At 51.6% G+C, this 26,331-nt stretch overlaps 1 protein-coding gene across 1 annotated transcript; it reads left to right on the top strand.

Annotated features, from left to right (window-relative positions):
- The first annotated feature begins 7,829 nt into the window (after nt 1–7,829).
- Nucleotides 7,830–26,328, top strand: METTL22 (methyltransferase 22, Kin17 lysine). The gene is made up of 11 exons (XM_070411566.1): nt 7,830–7,910; nt 8,449–8,613; nt 10,056–10,436; nt 12,790–12,830; nt 12,919–13,063; nt 16,650–16,721; nt 18,207–18,260; nt 19,185–19,265; nt 19,510–19,612; nt 21,630–21,798; nt 23,358–26,328. The coding sequence occupies exons 2-11, from the start codon at nt 8,508–8,510 to the stop codon at nt 23,391–23,393; spliced, it is 1,188 nt and encodes a 395-aa protein (XP_070267667.1). The 5' UTR covers nt 7,830–7,910; nt 8,449–8,507; the 3' UTR covers nt 23,394–26,328.
- The last annotated feature ends 3 nt before the right edge of the window (nt 26,329–26,331 follow it).

Here is a 26,331-nt window from a genome sequence, read left to right as displayed (position 1 = left end):
CCTTGAACTCAGACATCTGGCCTCCAGAATTAGGAGAGCATGAATTTCTATTGTCTTAAACCACCCAGTTGAGTCATTTCTTACCACAGCCCTAGGAAGCTCCTACACTTGCCCCAGGCAGGACAAGGGCTGGGATGTGAATTGCACTCCAGAGCTCCCCAAGGGGTCAGGCTGGGGCTGGATTCCAGCCGAGCTCCTCTCTAATGCTGGTCTTCTCGCTTTCCCTGCCTGCCTCCCTCACTCCCTTGCAGTTTCTCCTGAATGCCCTTCCTCAATCAATCACTTGCCCATCCCTGGGTCTGTTTCTGGGAAAACCTGAGTGAATCCAGGGAATAGGGGCCAGGCCAAGACTGGCACTGAGGCTGCCCGGCTCCAGCCAGTTGGGAGCACATTTTAGAAAACCCACTTCACTTTTCTGTACCACTTTTCAGAGTCAGACCCACCTGGGCCAGCCTGCTAGGAGCTGAGTAACTGCAGGCAAGGGACTTCACATCTCTAAGCCTCTGTTTGCTGATCTGCAAAATGGACCCATTCTTGGCACCTCCCTCTTAAGGTAGCCTGGAGAGTTAGACATGATGTATGTGACCATGCAGCAGGCACCAGAGCTGTGGGTACTGTGTCCTGCACTGCTGGGTGGGTGCGGGGGGAGGGAGGGCACGGTTATGTCCAGGTGGGTGTGAGTTCTCAGGCAATAGGGCCTCTGTCCCCCTCCCCTCAGCAGTGCTCTTGAAGTGGACCCTGGAAGATACGGCCTCTCCCGCCCGGAGCCCTCTGCTGATCTGTATTCACTAGATTTGGTTTGCAAACTATTCCCAAGATAAAAGGAGGTGATGGTGAGCCACATAATCAAAGTATATTTGTGAGATCTGAAGGCTCAAGGAGTATCATCAGCTAAAAAGGAGAAAAATGCAAATTCGAAGGAGGAAGAAAAAAAAACATCACAAAGAAAGGCCTGGAACAGAATGAAAGGGGCCATCTGCATGCTGATTCTCCAACAATAGCCCACTCCTGGTTTGGGGTGGAGGTGGGTGTGGGCGTGAGTGTTGGTTTGCTGACACTGACGGAGGCCTTGCAGGGGAGAAGGCATTGAATAATCCTGTCCCAGAACATCCAGAAGGAAGCCGCTGGGAGAGGTCACCCAAAGTCACAGGTAGGGGTCAATTCCAGGTTCATCCATTGTAATATATGTACCTCTCTGTGGGCAGGGTCGGTAGTGGAAGAGGCTGTGAATGTGGGGGAGCAGAGGGTATAGGGAAAGCTCTGTATTTCCCTTTATTCAATTTTGTTGTGAACCTAAAATTGCTCTAAACAATAAAGTTTATTCATTTTTAAAAGATGTTTTAAAAAATGAAGACGAGCTCTTGCTGGGTGGCTCAGTTGGCTGGAGCGTTGTCCGGCGCACCAAAAGGTCGCTGGTCCAATTCCCGGTCAGGAGCAGATGGGAGGCAGCCAATCAGTGCTTCTCTCTCTCTCTCTCTCTCTCTCTCTCTCTCTCTCTCTCTCTCTCTCTCTTCCTGTTTGTCTAAAATGAATTAAAAAAAATAATTAAAAAAATAAAACAGATCTTCAGGTGAGGATTAAGAGAAATGAAGGAGAGGAGAGGAAAGGGAAGGACATTGGGCCCGTGACTTAACCTCCCTGACCTCATCTGTGAAATGGAAACAACACGTCACTCACAGGATGGTTGTAAGCACTAGCAGTGATAAAACATGCACGTTACCTGGCACAGCTTCCATTCATCTGGGAATTAATTACCAGGACCAGGCTTCACATTCTAGAGTCACTGCTCCTTACTCAGCTAGAAAAGATCAATCCATGCCCAAATGTGAAGGAAACATGTGTTGTAAATGAAATGAAAGAGAAATCAGATGAGAGACCCGAAGAGGTTGGGGGGCGGGGGAGGGCAGTGACAGTTGAACAGTGGCTAATCCTCTCCTGAGAGATGGTGCCTTAGCCTCCCCGCTTCCTGCCCCATCATACTTGCTGCTGTGGGTATCAGAGGTGATGTACCCCACTATCTAGACCCCTAGCAACTGCACAGGGAGCCTACAATAAACGCCCGGATACAGGGACAGGACCCTGTGCTAGGAGACCGCCATGAAGAAAGAAGGGAGGGAGGGAGGGAGGCCGGAGATGGTTGCTGCTCAAAGTCCTCCACCAGCAGCCTGGGTCCTGGGATGACCTTCTAAGAGAAGAAAAACAGCAGATTGTGACGCTGGAAACATGCATTAGTCTCCCGCAGTCAGACACAAGAAAGAACAAGGTGGCTTCTTAAGCTCATCTCGAAAGAGAACACTTTGACCCAGGTCTCAGTGGCTCACTAAAACCTCTCCTCTCCACCATACGGAGGGAGTGGGCGGATGTCAATGGCCAGCTCTCCGAGGTCACATCCTCCCAGGTCATGCCAGAGAGCAGTAGCCTGTGCAGAAAATAAAGCAGGGGTGTGACAGGAAGGTACTTGGGCCGAGGTTGGGGTGCGGCACAGGATAGGATGGGCTGGTATGCTCTCTGAGGGGGGATTTTGCTATGAACTATCGGATAAGAAGGGCTGCTGTGGACATGGGAACTGGCTGGGCACTGGCATTTTGAGCCAGGTAAAGCCTAGACACAAGAACCAGCTGAGACTCTATCGGTGTCCTAACTGCGTACCACACATCGATGACTTAAACCACAGGAATTTATTCTCTCACAGTTCTGGACACCAGAGCCTGAACGCAGGTATTAGCAGGGCTGGGTCCTGCAGGAAGCTCTGGGGGAGGATCCGGCCCTGCCTCTCTCCCGTAGCTGGCTTTCCCGACAATCTTTGGTGTCCCCTGGCTTGTAGACACACCACTCCAATTTCTGTTCCCATCTTCATGCCGCCTTTTTCTCTCTGTGTCTCCTCCCCTTTGTATAAGGACACTTGTCATTGGATTTAGGGCTCATCCTAAATCCAGGATGACTTTGTCTCAAGATCCTTAATTAATTACATCTACAAAGACCCTATTTCCAAATATGGTCAGATTCGGAGATTCCAGGTGAACAAGAATTTGGGGAGGGTACTTTGCCACCCACCACAGGCCCTAAGCTGTGCAGCTTAAACACTGCCGTGGGCCCTCTGCAGCCCTTTGGGGGATATGAAGACCGGCACGTTAATCCTAGAACAATTCACAAGAACAACAGTAGCAGGTGCCATGGATCCCCCACCATATCCCCTCCTCCTACCACTTCCACGAATACGGACCTGACTTCCAACTGGCAGCATCAACAGGCTTTCTCTGGAGTCACTCTGCTCACACACAGCCAATCAGAAAAGGGAAGTAACTAGAGCCTACCCAATGGCTGTGGGCTTTGGTGTATAAACACTCCAGCACCCTTGCCCCTTAGGGAATGTATGTCTTACCCTGGGTCCAAGAGTTTCCCAAGAATATTAAACTTCAGGCAAGTGGAAGTTTCATACTGAGCTAGAGGGAATGTCAAACTGTGCAGTCACTTTGGAAAGCAGTCTGGTAGTTCCTCAAAGGGTTAAACATAGTTATCATAGGACCCAGCAATTCCACTCCTACGGATGTAACCAAGAGAAATGAAAACTTATGTCCACCCAAAGCTTTACATGAATGTTCACAGTGCTATTATTCATAACTAGAGGCCCGGTGCATGAAATTTGTGCATGGGGGGGCGGGTCCCCTCAGCCCAGCCTGTACCCTCTCCAAACTGGCAGTCGGACATCCCTCTCACAATCCTGGACTGCTGGCTCCTAATCGCTCACCTGCCTGCCTGCCTGGTCGCCCCCAACTGCCCCCTCCCTGCCCGCCTGGTTACCCCTTATTACCCCCCCCTGCCGGCCTGGTTGACCCAAACTGCACCCCCACCCCTGCCGGCCTGGTCTCCCCTAACTGCCGCCCCCCCCCCCAACCTGATTGCCCCACGCAGCCTGCTTGTTCAGTCATTTGGTCGTCCCTCACTAACGCCCCTGCCGGCCTGGTCATAGGCAACCATCTTGTGAGGGTGTGAGGGTTAATTTGCATATTACCTCTTTATTATATAGGATAGCCAGGAAGTAGAAATAACCCAAATACCCATCCACTAATGAATGAATAAATAACTGCGGTCTACCCATATCATGGAATATTATTTGACTATTAAAAGGGAACAAAGTACTGATACATGTTACAGCATGGATGAAGCTTGGAAACAAGTTAGACTTCATGAAAGAAGCCACACACAAAATAGTACATATCATAGGATTCCATTGATATGAAATATCAAAAGAGGCAAATCCATAGAGACAGAAAGTAGATTAGTGGTTTCCAGGGAAGAGGGCCATGGGGAGTAAATGCTAATGGGTACAGGGTTTCTTTTTGGGGTGACGAACATGTTCTGGAATTGGTTAGTGGTGATGGTTGTACAACCTGTGAATTTACTAAATCCACTGATTTGTACACTTTAAACGATGGGTTTTATGGTCCGTAAGTTATATCTTATCTTGCTTCCTTCAGGCTGATATACCAGCATGCCACAGGCTAGGTGACCTATAAAACACAGACACTTACTGCTCCCTGGGTGCCTGTGTGAATATCCTGTCCCACAACAGTCTTTCTCCCAACGGTGTTAACATCCATCAAAGATTTTCATCCAGATCACTCATTATCATGGTGACTTAAAGAGTGTTTTTCTATTTCTATCCATCCTTGTACAGTTACTCATCGCAGCTTTTCATCCACCCCTCTCTTTAACATTTTTATTTTAGTATCATTATGAAGTCGTGGCTTTTTCTATTGGAGTAATATTCACATAAGATTCACTATTGTAAATTGTACAATTCAGTGGCATTTCGTATTTTCACAATGTTGTACAACCACCATTGTGACCTCTATCTAGTTCCCAGACATTTCCATCACCCAAAGGCAACTTCTACCCATTGAGCAGTCACTCCCCACTCCTCCTTCCCCAGCCTCTGGTAACCATTCATCTGTTTATTGTCTCCATGGATTTATCTGTTCTGGATATTTTATATGAGTGGAATCATACCATATGTGGCCTTTTAGATCTGGCTTATTTCACTTAGCTTCATGTTTTCAAGGTTGTTCCACACTGTAACATGTATCAGGACTTTGTTCCACTTTAGAGCTGGAAAATAGTCCATTACATGGATTACCACATTTTATTTATCTATTTTTCAGTTGATAGACACTTGGGTTGCTATTTAGTGTTCTTATAAACATGTGTGTGCTACGGTCTGAATGTTTGTGTCAACCCAAGAGGGCCTCCTAAGAACCTGACCACACTGGTACCCTGATCTTGGACTTCCGGCCACTCCAACTGTGAGAAATCAATTTCTATCATCTATAAACCACACACAGCCTATGACATTTTGTTAGAGCTATCCAAAGAGATAAAGGATCATTTGTTTGGGTGCCATTTGCATAGATTATTTTTAGTATTATAGTCTTGTCACTATTCATGTCAATGCTCATATTGTCCCATATTTGACTAGTGAAAGCTCCTTTGCACTTTCATTTTTAAATAAATTTCTAACTATACAAGTAACACATGATGCATCACTTTAAAAATTAAAACAAAGTCTCTTTGGACCTACCCCTGTCCATCCATGCCTTCTCCCAAGAAGAAAGCATTTTAGCCCTAGGTGGTTTGGCTCAGTGGATTGAGCGTGGGCCTATGAACTGAAATGTCCCCAGTTTGATTCCGGTCAAGGGCACATACCTGTGTTGTGGGCTCGATCCCCAGTAGGGGGTGTGCAGGAGGCAGCCAATCAATGATTCTCTCTCATCATTGATGTCTCTATCTATCTCTCCCTCTCCCTTCCTCTCTGAAATCAATAAAAACATATTAAAAAAAAAGAAAGCATTTTAGTTTGAAGGCATCTTTCCAAACTTTTCTCTGTGCATTTACATAACATGCATGTCCTGAGGAAATGCAGTATTTTGTGAGGTTTTTTCTCTTATGTAACTGATATTATACAGTATTATGACGCTGTAACTGCTTTCTTTTTAATCTAACAATACAAGTTGATAAAATTAATGAAATTGGTGAGTTCTTTAAAATACACCAGATACTGTCAGATCACCTCGAGAAGTGAGAGAGAGTTGTGCCTGGAACTTTCCACGTGTTATGTCTCGCTCATTTGCACAACGCTTCCAAGTAGGTATTATTTTCAGAACTTGGAAAATTACATTTCAGAGAACTTAGGCAACTTGCCTGAGTGCCTAGCACAGTGATGTCGAACCTTTTGAGCTCGGCGTGTCAGCATTTTGAAAAACCCTAACTTAACTCTGGTGCTGTGTCACATATAGAAATTTTTTGATATTTGCAACCATAGAAAAACAAAGATTTATATTTTGATATTTATTTTATATATTTAAATGCCATTTAACAAAGAAAAATAAACCAAAAAAATGAGTTCGCGTGTCACCTCTGACACACATGTCATAGGCTCACCATCACTGGCCTAGCACATAAAAAGCTCTCCACGATTATGTATTGAACAAGTGAATTTGATCAGTGGCGGAGCTGGGGATCTGAACTACCTGAAGGTCAGTTTGATACCCATCCACACAAAACCAGGAGCCAGGGCAACAATCTGTAGCAGCTGCTGTTAGAAGCGGTGTGAGGCAGGGGACAGATTATAATTGCTTTCAGCAGTCCTAGGGGAGGAGCTCTCTCCAAGAGAACAACATCTTCTAGGGCTGATTGGGAAAACACATTAGTGCTTGGTAAACACGACATTTGGAAAAGGGGCTGTTTTAAATTCCCAGCTAATAATAATCACCTGACAGCAAATCCCTGTAAGTTGGCAGTTTGTTTGTCCACCTTCCCTTAGTTGCATACATGATGTCATTAGCCCAGGCAGCCATGGTCATGTACACTCCAGCATAAGTGAGTTAGCACCATAACCCTGGCACCTCCAAGCCTTGAAGGACACTCTCAGAGGAAGAATTAGTTCTAAAAGGGCCTTTCACTCTGCAGCTCCATCCAATAGACTCACTGGGAAGCTTCGGAGACCTGAGTCTGCATCCCAGCTCTGCTAGGCAGCGTCCTGGGCACAACTGTGCCAGGACTACAACAGGCTCCCAAGATGGCCAGCCGGCTCTCCGGGTACTGTCCTAGGAGTTCAGGAAACACAATCTGTTCGCTTAAAAAAACATCTGTGTTGCTTGGTCACCCTATCAAACACTCCCCACCCCACCGTGTTCTATCAACAGTAACCATGAAATGGATGTTTACCCTCTTTTGTCTTGAAGAGAGAATTACATTTAAAAATAATTAAGACAAAGGGAGCCGGTTGAGGCGCTGCGTGTGTGCTTGGCGCGCACAAATACATTTTACATGTGGCCCTACGTGTTTGGAAGTTCACTTTAAGTACAACATATGAATCGGATTTCATTTCCTATTAGACTCTAATTAAGACTGAGATTCCTCATTCGCCGGGCATTGGGGGCCTCACGAGTGCACGAATGAACGAAATAACCAGCAGCTATGAACAATGAGTACTAAGAGCAAAGATGGTAATAATGAATAACCAGCTGTCACGCTGGTTAACAGCACACGCTCTAAAGCCCTATTATCCAGCTGGAATCAAAGCCTCTCAACTCAGCGGCCGGTGACCTCGGGCGAGTTATCTACCGACCCCCCCACACGCAGACAGCTTCCACCCAGGCGGGCGCCCCAGAAAACCCGGGCAGGTGAGCACTGCACCTCCCTGGAGCCCAGAACCAGAACTGCACGTGTTGGCCGGCGGCCCGGCGCGCAGGCGCAGCGCGAGCAGGTGGGCGTGGTCAGGGGGCCGGGCGGGCCGACGCACGCAGAGGGGGCGGAGCCGCGCCTGCGCAGGCCGCCTGCCATGGCGGCCCTCTGAGCCCGGCCGCGAGAGGGTCGGGTGGGACTCCGGGCTGCGGCCCGGCCCGGACCGGGTAAGCCTGTGGGAGAGGTGGTGGGGCGAGGGAAGGGGCGGGGTCTCCTGGCACCAAGTCCCGTGTTCAAATCCCACCTCGGCCCTGAAGCCTCGGGTAGACAGAGCGAGCACGTGACAAAATGTTGATGGTCATTGAATCACTAAGCAGTGAGTATGTGCTTACATGTCATACCCTCAACTTCCTTGTCTGCTTAAAAATCCTCATAATAAAGTTGGAAAAAGTTAAAAGGGAAACGAAACATTATGCCAAACATAAGAGATTACCACGACAATGAACACAGTGCAAACAAAATAGCACGATTCTGGGCGGATTCTTTGCCCTTGCCCAGGCTCGGGGACTCCCTGGGACCAGGCTGCTGTCCCCATCCTAGGACGGTGCGCAGCCCGGGAAAGGGGCGCGCTCCCAGCCTGTTTCTTTAGGAAAAATTTAAAAGAAGGAAAGAGGAAAGCGCTTCCCCCAGGTGATACCACGCTGCTACCACCTGGCTGGGGAGTTACTCTGTGCCGCCCCCTGTGGGGCCTGCTGTCCACCGCAGGTGCTGCTCTTTACAATCAGCGTGGAGAACGGACCTTGGTAGCTGCTCCCACCCCCACCATGGACGAGGTCACCTTCAAAAGTGACACTGTGCTCTCCGACGTCCACCTCTACACCCCCAACCAGAGACACCTCATGGTGCGGCTGAACAGCATGGGGCAGCCCGGTAAGGTCCTGCCTGGTGTGTGCGGAGGGGCCTGGCGCCCTGTGGACCCCGGTGTGTTCTCTCAGATTCATTTTGGGGGAAGGTTGGGAAGACTGGACGAATTGTTAGCATCACACCGTTCAGTGCTTTCTTTACCTGAGGAAACTGTGCTTTGCTGAGCACCTGCTGGGTGCCAGGCAGAAGTGAATGGGCCGAGCTCTGCCTGGAGTCCGACAGGGAGACAGGGCCCTGGGGCTCCTGGGCACGGCCTTCCATCCCCTCTGCCCCTACCCCAGTCCAGCACTCTCCCTCCCTTGCTGGCTGCCTCTAGCTCCTCCCACCAGGGCTCCCTGGCTTTTCCCCTGCACTCTCCCCCACTCAGCTCCCCAGACACCAAGGGATCTCTTGAAAATGTCGATCACATCGCTGCCCTGATTTAGACCTCCAGTGGCTTCCCCTTGCTCCTAGGGTAAAATCAGGCTCCTTGGCGTAGCCTGCAAGGCCCAACTCGCCGAGCCCCTGCCTCTGTGTCCACACTTATTTCCCTCTCCCTTACCGCTCTGTGGCCACTTTCCGCTCCTTTCTGCCCGTGACACACTGCACACACCTTCCTTCCTCAGTGCTTTTGCTTTTGCTGTTCACTCTGCCCAGAACATTCTTTCCTCTTCGCCCTGACTCCCCAGATGTCGCGTCAGACAGACCCTCTCCGGCCACCCTTCCCAGCTCCAATCACTGTGCAATTAGCTTGTTACTCTGGTGTGACTAAGAACTTCCCCTTCCCTCGTGTCTCAGTGTGGATTCCTGGATTCCGGAAACTGAGGCTCAGAATGGATAAGTGATTTGCCCAGGGTCAGGCAGCCTGGGGAGATGGAGGACTCCAGCCTAGGACTGTCCACCCAAGTCCTTGCTCCTCCCGCCTCCAGCCCGCCTCTCCTGACACACATCCTCTTACTGAAACTTGTCCCAGTGGCTTCCTGGCCACCGGATAGTGAGGGACACTTGGTATCCTTGTCCTGTCCTCCAGACCTTAAGTGAAAGAGTGTCGTGAGAAGGGCATCCGCTGAGGAGTCCAGCAGACCAGGTGTGAGTCTTGCCTCTGCCTCAGCCACCTTCCAAGCTGTGTGGCCTTGTGGGCTCACTTAACTTCTCAGCCTCGGTTTCCATGTCCCTTAGACGGAGCCATTACTGCTGTCTTCATAGCCACTGTGAGGATGAAGTGAGATAATGTGGGCGGAGTGCCTCCATTGTCGATGCTCATCAAATGTACTAAGTAACTGTCCTCCGTGGTGGTTGCGGCTGCTGTGGGGTCCCCAGTGTCATGGCTGAGTCAAACAGGCCTTTCCCACTGGCATGCGTATGCCTCCCCCTGGCCTTTACCACACTTTCTAGAAATCAGAAATCAAGTTTTCCGAAAGGAGGGGAAGGGAGAGAGAAATAGTCTCCTTTTGTGTTTTGTCTTTCAGTTTTTCTGTCCCAGTTCAAGCTTTTGTGGAACCAGGACTCTCAGACAGACTCGGGGCCCATGGGAGGTGATCATAGAGATGTCCCCAGAGAGGAGACTCCGGCTAGGACAGGCAGCACCGGGTCCCCTCCTGGGCGTGGCCACAGCGATGCAGGTTCCCCCCTCCAGGCCGGTGTCCACGCCGCTGGACAGGAAGGGACGGGAGCTCAGCTGGACGAGGATGGGGATTTGGACGTTGTGAGAAGACCACGAGCTGCCTCTGACCCCGACCCTGTTTGGCCTCCGAGAGACAAGGTACACCCCATGATTCTAGCGCAGGAAGAAGAGGACGTCCTGGGAGACGAAGCACAGGAGAGCAGCACCCACAATATCATCAAAATAGGTAAATGAAGGTCTTGCTCGTCTGCCACCAAGGCGGCACCGCAGTACTGATCAGGTCACGTGTCTGAGGCTGGCTCTGTGTTCAGACCCGGGCCAGGCAATCGTAGCGTTTGCCATCACCTCCTCCAGGACGCCCTCCGCTTCTGCCTCCCACATTGATGTTCTGACCCAGCTGGCAGGCCGGTGGTGTGGGTCAGGGGGAGAGGGTGTGGAACACTGGGCTAACTTGGCCGGCACCAGGGAGCCATGAGAGATTTTGGAGCTAGAATGTGGCACAGGGGCAGGGAGGTAGATCCAGGATTAATCTGGAGGAGTTTGTGGGCCAGTCAGATGGACCGGGAGCGGGGAGCTGGGAGCCGGGTGGGGAAGGAGAGGTGACAGAGTATCAGGAGACGTGGGTGCAGAAAGAGGCTTCACCTCAGGCACGGGGTGGAGCAGAGGGCTTTGGTGACGCCAGGATTTCAAATCACCGGAAGTGCCAGGATCTATATGAATCCGGGGCAGGAATGAGCCAGTGCTGGTTAGACACCTGTCGTGCTGTGATATTTTACCTACATCACCTCATGTAGTCTTCACAGCCCCCTCTGAGGGGAGTACGGATGAGGAAGTGACAAGCCCAAGGCCATGCTGCTTGGCGATGAATTCATGTGATCTGTCTGCACAGCCAGGACTCTTGTCACCCCCAGGGCTACTCGTTTTGGGGAGAGGAGCTCTGGCTTGAGTCTGTTCATTGAGATCCAGGGTCCCTGATGGTGCTTGAGGACCCAAATAAACCTGGGCCAGGTTGGGGGCAGACAGACAGACAGACTAGCAGCTCTGACAGCCACCTGCCCACATGTTAACAGTCCGTTATTGAGTGCCTGCCGGCACCAGGAAGGCTTGTCCCAGCAAGTCCAGACACGGAACTCATGCCAGAACCTTGTTCTGTGTGTCCTGTGCATTACCTCTGGTCCTCACGGCCTTTCCAAGGATGAACATTCCCATTTCACAGAGGAGGGAACTGAGGCTCAGAGACATTAAACTTGTCTGAGCCATGATTCATACCCAGGTCTGTCTGATGCCACAGCCTGTGTTCTTACCCACGTATGTGATCAAAACATTGCAAACTTTTGTTTGGGGGACTGGCTCATTGGCTCATTTCACTCTCAATCCTCACTTGGCCTCCCTGCCGGGATTGTGGGGGGGTGGTCAGGGGAAGAGAGGAGCAGACTTGGTTATTTCATAAGTGTTTGGCCTCTGGTGTGCATGTGTTTAGTGTGGGAACTTACCATCCTGCAAGCAAAAGATCAAGCCTCACAGGAAAGAGCTGGTGTGTGGCCTGCTCCCCACCCACCCATCTCCCTGTCTCCCGGAGCCAAAAGTTTACTTTTTTTTTAATATATTTTTATTGATTTCAGAGAGGAAGGAAGAGGGAGAGAGAGATGGAAACATCAGTGTCTTTATCTGTAAAATGGGTTGGTGATAACTACGCACGGGGCCTTTATGAGGGTCACGTAAAATCCCCTGTCCCAGCCCCAGGCCTGGCTCAAGGGAGGTGTCCATCCCTGAGGGACCTCCTAGGGCAGGCCCTGCTGGGGGGAGCATCACCCACGCTCCTTCCAACCTGGCTATCTCCTCCCCTCCTTAGTCCCTTGGTCCTGAGCTTGGGGTTTGACTCTTGCACGTCCAGTAAGCGTGCGAAGCTACCCTGCTGTGCATGTGTTGTGTGTTTAAATTTGATAGCCATCGCCATCTTGCTTGAAAATATAAGAGCCAGTTCTTATTTAACAGCAAACATGTTTGCCATCGTTCCTTTTTCTACTTGGCCTCATATTTCTATTCTCTTCCCCTCAACTGCCACCACCAGATTTTACCCTAACATATTTTGTGCTTGCGAATACTTCTTACATCCTTCTCTTCACCCAGAAAAGGATGTAAAACTCAAAGCTTATTTTGTCAACTTTTCATGTGGCTCTAAGTGTAAGGAAATATCGTGGAATGAGCTGTGATTGTTATAAGCATACACTTGATCAAAACAACATCAAGGTGACAATTGTAGTAAACAGTTATTAAACATAAGAAGTGGAGTGTGGGTGTGTGTGGTTAGGTTGAGCCAAGGCCGATTGTGACCCTGGTCCTCAGGCTGTGGGGCAGAGGGTCCCAGCTCTCTGAGGGGGGGCCCTCGTGCCTGGACTGAGAGTGACGCTCCGATGTCCCTCCCAGCTGGTGGCACAGCCTGTGTTTCTGCTGCTCCCTAGAGGCCCGACCCCAGTGCCCATCCCACCGCGTGTGCAGCTTGCCATGCTCCTCCTCTGTGTTGTGTCCATCCCCATTTTCACAGCGGCCCTTTCTCTTTTGATTTCCGTCCTGTCCAGAACACACCATGGCCACGCCCCTGGAGGATGTTGGCAAGCAGGTGGGTAGGTCCTATCCACTTCCCGTGGCCCTGAAGGGTCTCTCCGGAGCCTCATGTCACCTGTCCTTCCTTGTCCATCTCCCTTCAGGTGTGGCGGGGTGCCCTTTTCCTGGCTGACTATATCCTGTTCCAACGGGACCTCTTCCACGGACGCACCGTGCTGGAGCTCGGGGCGGGCACGGGGTTCACCAGCATCATTGCAGCCACCGAGGCGCAGACCGTGTATTGTACAGGTAACACCCACCATCTCAGCCTGAGGGAAGCCGTCTCTTCACAAAGCGTGTACTGACTGTAAAAACGTGAGAGAGTGATGCCCTCGCCAGTTTGCTCATTGGTTAGAGCATCAGCCCACCGACGAAAGGGTCTCCGGTTCAATTCTGGTCAAACGTACCTCGGTTGCAGGCTCAGTCACCAGCCCCAGTCAGGGTGCGTGCGGGAGGCAACCAGTCGATGTGTCTCTCTCACACATCAATGTTTCTCTCTCCCTCCCTTCCACTGTCTCTAAAAACGTATGGAAAAAATATCCTCAGGTGAAGATTAAAAAAAAAAAGTGAGAGAGAGGAATGGAAATGGGATGTTAGCTGCTACTGATTCTGCCTTCCTGTTCCGTGGTTTCTTCCACCCTTCCTTGTTTTCTCAATAATGTCAGAATGACCCAGCAACACCCAGTCCTTGGCAGCTGTAGTTCTGCTTCAGAAGATGCTGGGGGCTCTGCTGGTGCCCCTGATCACACCCCCGTGAAGGAGCAAACATCTCAGGAAACCACAAAGACTGTGCCTTTTATAAGGCTTAAAAACCAGCTTGTTATTTTTTCCCGCTTACAGAAACCTTGGTTACTCTTGTGGAGACCTTGTGGAGAAGAGCAAATTAAAATTACTCATAATTTTAGAATCCCCAGATTCAGTACGCAGTTTAATAAGCACCTACTGTGTGCCAGCTGTGGTTCTAGATGCAGGAGATCCAGGAATGAATAAAACAGGTCAGGTTGGTGTCCTCAGGGAACAAAGTTTTAGAACCTATATTTTAGCTGTATATTTCTTTTATAATCCATTTTCTTTTGTGTGTACATCAAGCATGTCAGATGCTTGGGCTGTACATACTCCCAAACAATAGCTGCAATCAAACTGTATATTCAGTACTGTATCCTCTAAAAATGTTCAAAAACAAATTTTTTAAAATATATTTTTATTGATTTCAGAGAGTAAGGGAGAGGGAGAGAGATAGAAACATCAATGATGAGTGAGAGTCATACATCAAGCCCACAACCCGGGCAGGTGCCCTGACTGGGAAGCGAACCGTAACCTCTGGTTCCTAAGTGGACACTCAACCACTGAGCCATGTCAGCCAGGCTTAAAAACATTTTTTTAAAATATATATCTTATTGATTTTTTACAGGGTAAAAGGATAGAGAGTTAGAAACATCGATGAGAGAGAAACATCGGTCAGCTGCCTCCTGCACACCCCCCACTGGGGATGTGCCTGCAACCAAGGTACATGCCCTTGACCGGAATCGAATCTGGGACCTCTCAGTCCGCAGGCCGATGCTCTATCCACTGAGCCAAACCAGTCAGGGCTTGAAAACATTTTTAAGAGTATTTTCCCATGTCATTAAAAATTACTTATAAATAAGATTTTAATGACCAAGTAATGTTTCATCTCTTTTATTTTTACCATTTTCCTTTTGCTGGGCATTTTGGTTGTTCCCATGATATTTTGGTTTGTTTTGCATCTGTCAGTTACACTGCAATGCGCACCTTTGTTCACTATTAGACTAGATTCCTACAAGTGTGTCCTTTCTTAGGCTTTTGATACATGTTACCAACTGCTTTCTTTTTAGTTTTTAATTTTGAAATAACATTAGACTCACTCAGAAGTTGCTAAAATATTACAGAAAGCGCCATGCACCCTTCACTAGCTCCCTTCAACAATAACATCTTGCATAACCTAGTTGCTGAAAACCAGCAAATTGACATGAGCAACTGTCAGCTACATTCCTAACGTGCCCAACCTGCTCTTGTAGAACGTTCACAGCTTATAAGACAGTGCTAGCTCATCGGGCAAGTGCTGTCATTATGTTCTGAACCTTTAATGTCCACTTGAAAATGGTGCCTGCTGAGGTTTGCCTTTCATTGGTTCCTAGGTCCCATTTTCATAGGCTGCATCCCTTGCTCCTGAGACAGGGAAGAGGAAGGCAGGGATGGCCTGTGATTGGGGCATGCTTTTCGGGTATCCTAAGTCAACCGAGTCAGAAGTGTGCCGGCAGCCACCCTGTGTGATGCTTCTTGACACGTTCATGTCGGTTGCCAGTGAGCACTTCCCAGAGTCACACCTAATGCAACACCCCAGAGCTGTGCTCTCTGCCTACTGCCTCATAGCAGGACGTGACCAAGGTGTCTTATCCTTGAGAGGGGTTTACCACCATGAAGAAGAGAGCGTGCCCTGGGATGGCACATTACAGTTAATAAAACCTTCCATGTACATCAGGACCTGCTCCTAACTTCACAGTGAGTGGCCCTGGCAGTCGCCAGGGAGCGTGTTACCATCCCTTTGTCCAAATGGGTAAACTGAGGCTAAGGTCAAAGGGCTGGCCAAGGTCATATGCGGTAAGGGGTGGTGGAACAACCCCAGGACTCCAGGGTCCCACCGCCACTCAGCCAGAGCTGCCCCTTTCTTATCTTTCATATGTTAGAGTCCCACACGAGATCTGGTTGGACAAAAACTATCATAGAGGGTCAAAAGTCTACGGCCATACCACCCTGAACGCGCCCGATCTCGTCTGATCTCGGAAGCTAAGCAGGGCCGGGCCTGGTTAGTACTTGGATGGGAGAAGGTCAAAAACTTCTGAGCCAGTTTTGTGCTGTCAGGCACACACCGTCAATATCCTCTCCACCCTGTGGCCCCGAGAAGGGACAGCTATGTGCCCTTTGGAAACTGGGAGCACTCCCTCTACCGGCCTCTGCACGGTCCTGGGATAGAGACGGTAGTCTGGTCCCAGGGAGTCTGCAGTGAGCGGGATGGGGCGTCACAACCACAGTGGCCTGGCAGGTGTCCTTAACAAGACTTTGTACCTTCCACACATACGGTCTAATTGGAAAATATTTTTTTGGCACAGCGCTATACCCCTCCTTCCCTCACCCGCCCCCCCCCTCCCCCCCCCTCCACCAACCCTGCAAGGATTCTCTGTACTGCAACTCAGTCCTGCTGAAATGATAGGAAACCCTACCTGGTCAGAGTAGCAGGCGGCTGGGGAAAGATGCCATGGCAGTGGCAGTGAATCGTGCACAGGAGAGCTGCCTCCAGACTGTTTGAATTTGCTCTGTGTATCCATTAATCATATCCGAACACCCCTCTAACTCTGGTCAGTTTTCTGGGGTGTCAAAGAGTGAGCCTAGACTTGGAGTCAGAGATGCCTAGGTTCAAATCCCAGCCCTTGTTCTTACTAGTGGCATGACCTTGCTCAAGCCTTTATCTGTGAGATGGGAGCCGTGATCCCGGCTGGTGGGTGGTTAGAAACACTCAGCATGGCTATGGGATGTGCCGTGCAGGTTTCAGAAACTAGAGAAGGGGAGCTCACCCTTCCCTCTGGCGTGCACAGAGTCTGTCTCCACCAGGACGACCATCTCTTATTTAAAGGAAAGCTCATTAAAAAGAGCCTTAAGGTACATAGTTAAGCTTGGCAGTAAAACACACAGGACACGTTTAGGCTCAGTGTTGCACGTTTCTGTAGTTGTGCTGTTGATACCAGCTCTCCGGGCAACAACACAGAAATGAAGCGTCGTAGTGGCCGGCGCTTGATGGCATATCCTTCTGTCGTTCCAGATGTCGGTGCAGACCTCTTGGCCACGTGCCAGCGAAACATTGCCCTCAACAGCCACCTGACTGCCCCTGGAGGTGAGGCCCAGCCTGAGAGGGAGGGGTCTCTGTTTGGCAAGTGGGACAAACACCCAGGACCGTGACCTGGGAGACGGGGTTCCGCCTGCTTCCCTCTACACCCCAGTGAATGCAGGGACCAGAGCCTTATTAGTTTCACGTAGTTTCAGATCCTAGATAACTGTCCCTGCATCATCTCCTTCCCATGCCCATGCCACAGCCAACGTCAGCCCTCTCCTTCCTGCACATCACAGTGGCCTCTCCCTCATCACCCAGGTCCTTGTCTGACCCGGCCAAGCTGTCCTCCATGTAGCATCCAGAGTGACCTTTCTAGATGAAGCCTGACCTCTTCAAGGGGTAAAGTTCGAGCTCTTTCTCTGGCTCCCAAACCTCCTGGTCCACCCCTGCCTGCCTCCCCTGCCTCTTCTCCTGATGGTCCCGCTCCAGCCCTGCATTCAGTGAGCCGAGGACCCATTTCAGATGCCCCTCCGTCCGTCGGAATGTCCCCCCTGCCAGCCTGCACCACCTGCAGGAATAAGCTTGCGTGGTACATGCCAGCAGCCAACTCCTCACTGGACTGCCTGCGCAGACCTTCGTCCTCTGAGCAGCCTGGGGCGCTTTTCCAGATTCAGATCCGGTCATTCCAGCTGCCAACCTTTTACAGGTTTCCCGATGCTCTCCAAGTACAGACCGAATTTGTTTGCTTGTCTGAGATCTGCAGGATCTGGCCCTACCTGTCTATAGTCCCTCCCACACAGCGGTTCCTCCAGCCGAGTCTTCCTGGCCTTGTTGGAGGTTCCCCTCCCCTTGAGGCCTGCGCACTTGCTGCTCCCTCTGCCTGGAACGGTCTTCTGTCCCTCTTCCTCCATCAGTTCCTAATTATGCTCTGAGGTCACAGCCCCGTCACAGACACTCATGACACCTTGGACCATTGCATTTGACATTTGTTGATGCGACTGGTTGATTGGTGTCTGCCATCCCGTTAGACCACATGCCCCATGAGGGCAGGGCGCTGTCTGTGATCCCCACTGCTTGGTGTTTGTTTAGTGCCCAGTGTACAGTAGCCAGTCAACAGGACGAAGCACGAAGCAGGCATGGTTGCCTTCTCTGGGCCTTCCCAACACCCTGTCCGACACGAGAGCCCCTCTTTCCTCCTGGGCACCTGCACATCCCTTTAACATTGCCCTGACCTCCTGCCTTGTCCGTGTCTGCTAACTTGCCAGTCTCTCCTCAGCTGTGGGTCCCCAGGGACAGGCACGTGTCTCATAAATCTTTGTATTCCCTGTGTCTGGCATGGGACCTAATACTCAGCACTCAAAAAATGCTGGATGGATGGATGGATAACAGGATATATATGGATGAGTGGGAAGATGGATGGATAGGAAGGAGAGAGGGAGAATAAAGGAGGGTGAGATGGATGGATGGGTTTTGGTGTACAGTAAAAACGTTTCTCCTTTCTCCTAATTGTTTACAGAGCTTGGGAAGTTCTGTTTGTTTGTTTTACAGGCAGTGGAGTTAAGGTCAGAGAACTGGACTGGCTGAAAGACGACCTCTGCACTGGTGCGTGTCTTCCTCTCGTGTCCCATTTGATTCAGTGGTTCCTGGTAATATCTCAAGGCCGGTGGTCCTGTGGCCTTGACTGACAGCAGATCCAGGCTGCTGTCACGGTCCACAGCTCACAGCAAGTTCCCTTCAGTGGCTGAAAGTGACAGGTGTTATTCATGGCACCCGCTGTATGCCAGGCACCTTCCATTCATGGTATTCAGACTCCACAGTGTCACTGTGCAGCAGGTGTGCACCCTTGAGTAATGAGTGGAGACCAGTGCTCGGGGTGAGTGCCCACCCAGGGGATCCGGTGTGGACCAGGTCTCCGACTCCAGGGTCCCACAGCAGGGAGTCGGCCACATGGCTTCGGGGCTCTGGGTGAGGGTTTTCTGAATTCCTTCTACAAACTGTTTCAGACCTGTAGGCTTGCTCTTTCTTTGTATGAAAACTTCTTTTCCCTGTAAGACGTCAGGCAGGGAAAATCATTGCTTATGGAGTACCTGTCACCGACCAAGCACATAGCATACCTTAGGTCCTGTCCCCTCCCCAGCCATCCGCTGAGGGAGCCGTCTAGTGCGGACCCTGAAACCAGAGGTGAAGCCCTTTCCCGGGGTCGCACAGTGAACTCGGGTTGGGAGCCAGGGACACGGGACAGATCCTGTTTGCACAGGCTGCGGGCAAGGCAGAGGGTGAGGCCAAGTCCACCCGTCCCCACTCACTGCGCTGCCCCCTCGCAAAAGGGCACCTCTCACTGTGGTCCCGCAGAGGCAGCCGTGTCCCTGAAGCTGGGGCGCTGGGACTTGGGGCTGCCTGGCAGTGCCTGCTGCACCAAACAGCCCCAACCCCATTTCTTCTGAAACCTCAGTCTGCCTCTCAGTGAGAGTTGGTGGCCACAGAGAAAGGAGAGAGCACAAAACACTCTTTCTTCTTTTCTCCCAGACCCTGGAGTCCCCTTCAGCTGGTCGGAAGAGGACATCTCTGACCTGTACGGCCACACCACCATTCTGCTCGCGGCCGAAGGTGAGCGCCGGCCCCTCACAGCCAGTGTCATTGTCACGGGCCACACACAGCATCCCGCCACTCGGCGTCCTCTGCGTCTAGGAGCACCTTCCCGGGACATCCCCACATCTCCGTGCAGTGTGAATTCCGAGAACTGATGCTCCGGTTCATCAGGGCCCCGTCCGTGGTGGCGTGGGGTCCTCTGAGGAACAGATTTCTCTGGTATTTGCATGTTTTCCCCTAATGCCTGTCTTCTTGCCTGCAGTGTTCTACGACGATGACCTAACTGATGCTCTGTTCAAAACACTCTTCCGACTCGCTCACAGATTGAAAAACGCCTGCACAGCCATTCTCTCTGTGGAGAAGAGGTGAGCTCCGGGCCAGAGGGGCCGGGGGGCGGGGGGGGGGCGCGGCGCGAGAGAGGGTGAGAGGGGGGTGCTGGCGTTCTGAGAGCCAGGCTCGCCTTCTAAACACGTCACAGTCTGTGTCCTTATGTCGCTCATTAGTCAGCATCTACTGTATGGCCCACACACTCCATGTAATCCACACACCAGCCCACCTGTGTGTAGGCACTGCCGTCCCATTTCTCAGGTGAGGAGAGGAAGTCCGAGCGCCATCGGAACCTTCCTGGCCACAGCTGGTCAGTGTGTGGTCGAGGGCTTGGACGTAGGCTGTGCACCAGAGCCGAGGCGCGTGGCCACCGCTCTGTCGAGGCCTTTGCTCTCTCTGAGCATTCCCTCCCGGCCACCATCTGTCTTCTCGGTCCCCAGGCCTCTGTCCTCTCCCTGATGCAGACGCACCCCTCCAGGACGTTCCACTGGAATGGCCTGAACCACTCGGGCTCCTGCTGACGTAGCATCCATCTCGTGACAGGCCAGGGCTAGACACTCTGCACAGCTCTCTCAGAGCCCTACCATAGGCCACAGCTTTCCTGAAGGCAGTTCGGAACATGTATCAAAAGCCACCACACCGAACGTGATCACTCACTCAGCAATTCAGCACCTAGAAACTCCGCCTGTGGACGTGATCACAGCTCTGTACAAAGCCATCCACATGGCAAATTCGCTGTTTACACCGATAGTGTCTAGGACCTCCTTCAAGGCCCACATGACCAAGGGCAGCGCATGACCACTGACCCCCACCTGAATTCTGATTGGAGGCCATAAAGGGAAAAATCGAGACAGTCAGGAAAAGTTGAGTACTGATTGGCTACTTGATGATAACAAATTATCATTGATCCTGGCCGGTTTGGATGGAGCATCGGCCTGCGGACTGAGGGGTCCCGGGTTTGATTCCGGCCAGGGGCATGTGCCTTGGCTGCGGGCACAACCCTAGTGGGGGGTGTGCAGGCGGCAGCTGATCGGTGTTTCTCTCTCATCGATGTTTCTGACTCTCTATCCCTCTCCCTTTCTCTCTGTAAAAAAATCAATAAAATATATTTTTTTCTAAAAAGAATTATCATTGAATCTACCCGGCCAGTGTGGTTCAGTGGTTGAGCCTTGACCCATGCACCAAGAGGTTGGTCACTGGTTCGATTCTGGCTCAGGGCACATGCCTGGGTTGCAGGCTTGATCCCCAGTAGGGGGCATGCAGGAGGCAGCCAATCAATGATTCATCAATGTTGCTCTCTCTAAAATCAATAAAAGCATTTTATTTTAAAAATAAAAGAATTATCATTGAATTTGTTTTAGGTGAAAAGAGCCTTTGTGTTTTCAAGATACACACAGACACATGCATGGAAGAAATTCTGTGATGTCTGACATTTTCTTTTTGATCGAGTGGTGGAAGGAAGGCAGAGGTGACAGAGGCTGAAGCTGGGCCGTCTGTTACCTGTTCTCGCTCTTTAATATCTTTGACATTTTCTTAGAAAAAAATTTTGGAAAGAAACAAAGAGTTTGAATTTCAAGTTGAGTCATGTTGCAGACTAGGTTGTAGAGAGGTGTGAGCGGCCCAGCTGGAGATGCTCTGTGAGGACTCAGTTCTGGTCATCTCCCCCCCAACCCCCATAGCTCCCCACCCCACTCACTTCCCAGCAGCGTTCCTCCGCCCACAGGTTCTCGCAGGCCTCTGCCCCTCCCTGTGCCACTGCCCTGTCATGGACAAGCCATGCCCAGATCTGTGCTGGCCTCAGATGTTAGTCTGTGTCCACCTCGTGCACCAATTTGTAGCTCCTTGGGCCATGGGGTCACTTGAGCACGTGCGTTCAGCTCTGAGGCTGTCTCCACAGCTGTAAAGTGGAGGTGGTAGCCATGTCCACCTCCCCGGCCGCCCTGCAGACCAGGCAGGCAGCGCGCCCAGATGCTCAGCACACAGTGGGCTCTCGGAAAACCCACCAGCAGGAAGGCCCGCAGTGGGGACAGCAGTGTGTGGTCTGCTTGTTTGCAGGCTGAACTTCACGCTGAGTCACCTGGACGTCACCTGCGAGGCCTACGACCACTTCCGCGCCTGCCTGCGGCAGCTGGAGCAGCTCCAGGACGGCCAGCTGCGCTTCGCGGTGGAGCCGGTGGAAGCTACCTTCCCGCAGCACCTGGAGTATGAGCGCATCCGGCAGCTGGTGGGTGTTCTGGTGGGACACTGTTGAGTTGGCAACGTGCTCTCTCTAGTGAAGCCCGTGATGGGGTCTCCCCTGCTCCTAAGTCACCATGTCCAGGGGTGGGCCTGCAGGTGAACCGTCACCTCACAGCGCAGTCTTTCCCTGTGGGCCGTTGGGGCTCAGTTGTGGGAGCCACTTGGTTGGGTTGAAGATCTTGGTGCAGGGACTTCCGGTGCTGATGGTGGCATCTCCACGGGGGAAATGTGCTGGCCTTGTGGACCAGGCAGGCTTGTCTGGTGACTGATGTCCTTCTGACCCCGCAATGGGGTCCCACCATATCAGGCCTCTTAGTAAGCATCCCGATGACATCATCCCTGTCCCAGTTAATGCCGCGGTGAGTCACCCAGCCCGGGAGCAGCGGAGGTGGGGCTTAAGCCTACAGCCACCGACCTCCGGTTACTGTTTCTAAGCCCAGCACTTGGAGAAAACTTGAAAAGTTAAAATTACCCTTGAAAATCCTGTAACGTTACCAGGAGCAGGATTCACAGACGTCCAAAGCTCAGAATTCACGTCTTTTGTTCGTTACCTTCGGCCTGTGGCCTCCCTTGCGCTGGGTCTGGAAATCTGAGCCTGGTTCTAAGGAGGAAGCCCTCTCCCTCACACTCCTGTCCTTCCCCAAAGCAAGCGCAGCCCTGCATCTGTGCGGGTGCCGTTTTCGAGGAGGTGTGTGTGTGTTACGGCTGTTGACTTGGCCCCGAGTCCTGGTGACCCTGTGGCTGAGTGCTGTCCAGTGTCCTGTCCTTTGCAGCCCTGCTCAGGCCTGTGGCATCTTTCATGGAATCGGTCCCTCTCATGTTTGGCCTTTCTCTTTTCCTGCCACCTTCTGTTTTTCCCAGCATTCTTGTCTTTTCCAAGGAGCCCTGCCTCGTGATGTGCCTGAAGGAGGGTGGCTCAGTGTGTCGTTTCTGCCTCCAGCACTGCTTCAGGCTTAATTTGCTCTAAGACCCATGTGTTCATCTTTTTGGCAGTCCAGGCTATTCGTAGAGCTTTTCTGCAACAGCATATTTCAGATGCACCCTGTCAGTCTTCCCTGTCCAATTTCCCCCTCTGCTTATTGCTCCACTGCCTCTGGGCAGCCTCCCTGCCCCTTAGCGCGCTGCTTGTCAGCCTCCCGGTAGACAGCAAACAGGACATGGAGCTCCCACTAAGAACCTGGTGTGTTGTTGTACCTTCTCCACCTGCAGCCACAGCTGCTTCTAAATTCAGCAGCCACGGTACAGGGCACTAAAGACCTCCCCAGGTGGAGAGATTGTGGCAGCTTGCTGCCCTTTCCTGGTTCCTCTTGACCGTGTGGCATCTGATGCCTCCTGGACTCCTGCTGGGACCTACCCATCCGCTTCTCCACAGTGAAGCAGAGAGAACAGCCAGAGCACAGAGACATGGGGAAGGGCCCGCTCCTGCAGTCATTTGCCTGCTGCCCTGGCTCACGTGTTGTTTGTTCTTTGCTAATTATGTCCCTTATGAAATTGTGAGGCCTCCTCTGGGCATCTGGGAATCTCGCCTTTCTCTGTTTGCTGCAGGAGCTGTGGAAGATCTTTGTGGAACCAGGAACGTGACCCGTTGCGTCTGCCAGGACAGTTCCTCCACTGTTCTGATCGGCTCTAATAAAGCCAGAGGCTCCCAGAGGGATGGGCTCGAGATTCGAGACGGTAGCTTTTTTTTTTTAGAGGGAGAGAGAGAGACATCAATGTGAGAGCAAAACATCAATTGGCTGCCTCTTGCACTCCCCCCTGGGGGATTGAGCCTGCAGCCTGGGCATGTGCCCTGGCTAGGAATCAAACCAACAAGGTTTCACTGCACGGGATGACGCCCTACCAACTGAGCCACACCGGCCAGGGTGAGGTGTTAGCGTTTTTAAAACGTGGCCGGTGCACCTCATAGGATGCAGGATAGTTTTCTGGAGTCGGTTGCTCCTCCCCGAGAACGTCACTGCCCCGCTGGAAGTCCATTCAGTTGTGTGTTCAGGCTGCCGACTTGTAATGCGATGTGGGATGTTTCAAGAGCTGCTTGGTCAAGTTGGGCAAATGTTCTCAACGTGATTCCACTCGCACTTCCCTTGGGGGCGGGCACCCAGGGCTGAGGCAGTCGTCGTCTACGCTCCCCTCTGCTGCTTACAAATGTGTTTAATATGTCGCCACAGTTACTGTAATAACACCATGCAGAGTGAGACTCGGAAGCCTCATTTCGTTCATGGCTGTGCCTGTCCCTGTCCCTCCCTTTGGGAGGAGGAGGCAGGCACTGCACTCTCCTGGCAAGTGGAGCTTGAGCCTTTGTTTGCTGTTTTAACCGTTTATAACCAAAACGCATGTGTCTGTCTGGTTACCCTTTGTCTGTGCCTCTCCCCCATTTCCACCCCACCCTGTCACTCTGTACCCCTCTCCTACTGTCTCTGTCCTTTCCAGGTTGGGTCCCATCTTCCCACTGCCCTTGGCTCTCCCTGCAGCACCCTTTCCCCAGCTTACTTCTCCTGCCATTTTCCTCCAGGGCCCAGCATGGCCCCTCCCGCCTGCCCCTCATTGCCCAGACCTCCTGGCTTGTCTCCACCCCTCCAGCTGCAGCTGTCCCTGCCCAGGCTCACCTCTCCCCAAGCACCCAGACTCATTTCTCAGGCCCATCACACTGCAGTCCTTGGCTTATCTGCACACCCGGGTTCAGGCAGTCTTATTTCATCTTCATAGCAACTCTTGGTCAGCAGCCTGGCTATACCCATTTAACAGTTGGGAAGACTGAGGCTCCACAAGGAAAAAATATCTCCATGAGGTCAGGTATTCAGTTAGTCTTAATAGCAATATATTCCTGGCACATGGCCTGGCCCACACTAGGTATTGGACACATGTTGAGTGAATCACTGGTGTGAATTATTGCTAGGACGGTGTTTCCCGGTTGCAGGCTCCACAGGCATTTGGCCATGTTTGCAAACATTTTTGGTCGTTACAACTCAAGGAGATGGGTGCTCCTGACCAGGGGCACTGCTAAACGTGTGCAGTGCATAGGACAGCTCCCCCCACAACTAAGAATGACCCAGCCCCAAATGGTAATAGTGCTGAGGTTGAGAGACCCTGACCTGCAATAGGAGATTAGCTACTTGAGGAAAGAAAAATGGGTCTCCGCCGAACCTGCAGTGAAGGTGATACAGGAGAATGAATCTCACCCCTCCTCTCCAGAAGTGGGAAGAAAATCTACACACACTGCAGCTGTCCCTAAATCTTACAAAGACCCTAAAAGGCTGAAGGGATCCCCATAATGAGAAATCTGAAGCTTAGAGAGGTTAAGCAACTTGCTCAACATCACACAGCTACCAAGTGGCAAAGTCAAGCTCAGAGCCCGCACCCAGCTGATCCCGATGCCCATGCTCTTCCCACATTCCCACAAGCAGCAGTGGCGGTGCCGACTGGGAGCTTGTTAGAACAGCAGCAGCCTGGCCCAGACCCAAGTTGAACCTCCAGGTTTGATAGGACCCCCAGGGGCTTGCATGCACAGTGTTTCAGGAGCATAGCCTTCGAGCTACTCCCGTTTTCCAGGATTGCTACTCAGACGTGGTGTGATGGGGCCGAGTCGCAGAACACGACGGGACATTAGTAATGAGTCTTGAAAGAGAACCCCACTGCACAGCCCCAGCCAGCCATGTGTTAGCACTAGCGGCCACACTGCTAGCACTCCTGGGGACAAGCCTTAAGTGTAATTGGCACCAAGCAACAGCGTTGTCGCACCTTTCACCTGGCACATTAGGGCAAATGCTTTTATGTCTAAGCCGCTCGGCCTGAAGCTTCCTCTAAGACTGAGAATCTAAGTGGAGCCTGGAGTTAATCTCGACCACTGTAGTTCACAGCAGGTCAGATGTTCACTTCTCAGAGTCGGATGCGCCCTCCTCGCCGTGCTGTACAGCTTCACTTGAGCCTCTGTAAGTGCTTGTTTCGTGGCAATGTTTCAAAATCATCCAACCAGGGAGATGTTTGGGGAATTAACCCAGGCCATTGGACCCAATTCTTTTTTGACACGTTCTCACATTTTCAGAGAAACATGTGGCTCAGGAAGGGAACTTGGTTGTTCAAGCCTGCACGGGAAAGACATGGTGAAACCAGCAAATGGCGATGCAGGCAGACCGCCCAGGGTCTCTCCAGTCCTGGGCGGGGCCCCACGCTGCCATTTAACAAGCTCCCAGGTGACACTGGTGCTGCTGGTGCGGCAACCACACTGTGAAGAGCAAGGCTGTGACTCCTCCTTCCTGGTTAAGAGCGTAAGCTCGGGTTGGGCTGGCCTGGCTTCCAATACTGACTGCCACGGAGCAGCAGCCACATGACTGGACACATGACCTCGCTCGCCTCTCTGCCCCTCAGCTCTCTCATCTGTGAATGGTGCCACTCCTCTTCCAGTTACCGTGAAGGTTGTGTTAGCTGATTCGTGTAAGATGCCCAGGGGCATTTTCAGTAGATTGCCGATATGGTCCTAATAGGGTTTTTTTCTCCTCAGTATATTTTTATTGATTTCAGAGAG

The sequence above is a fragment of the Myotis yumanensis genome, unplaced genomic scaffold (assembly GCF_028538775.1).
Source record: "Myotis yumanensis isolate MYYU_CA2020_CCGP unplaced genomic scaffold, mMyoYum1.0.hap1 SCAF_4, whole genome shotgun sequence".
Lineage (NCBI taxonomy): Eukaryota > Metazoa > Chordata > Mammalia > Chiroptera > Vespertilionidae > Myotis > Myotis yumanensis.
Note: the sequence above shows the minus strand (reverse complement) of the source record. Positions and strands in the feature narration are given on the sequence as shown.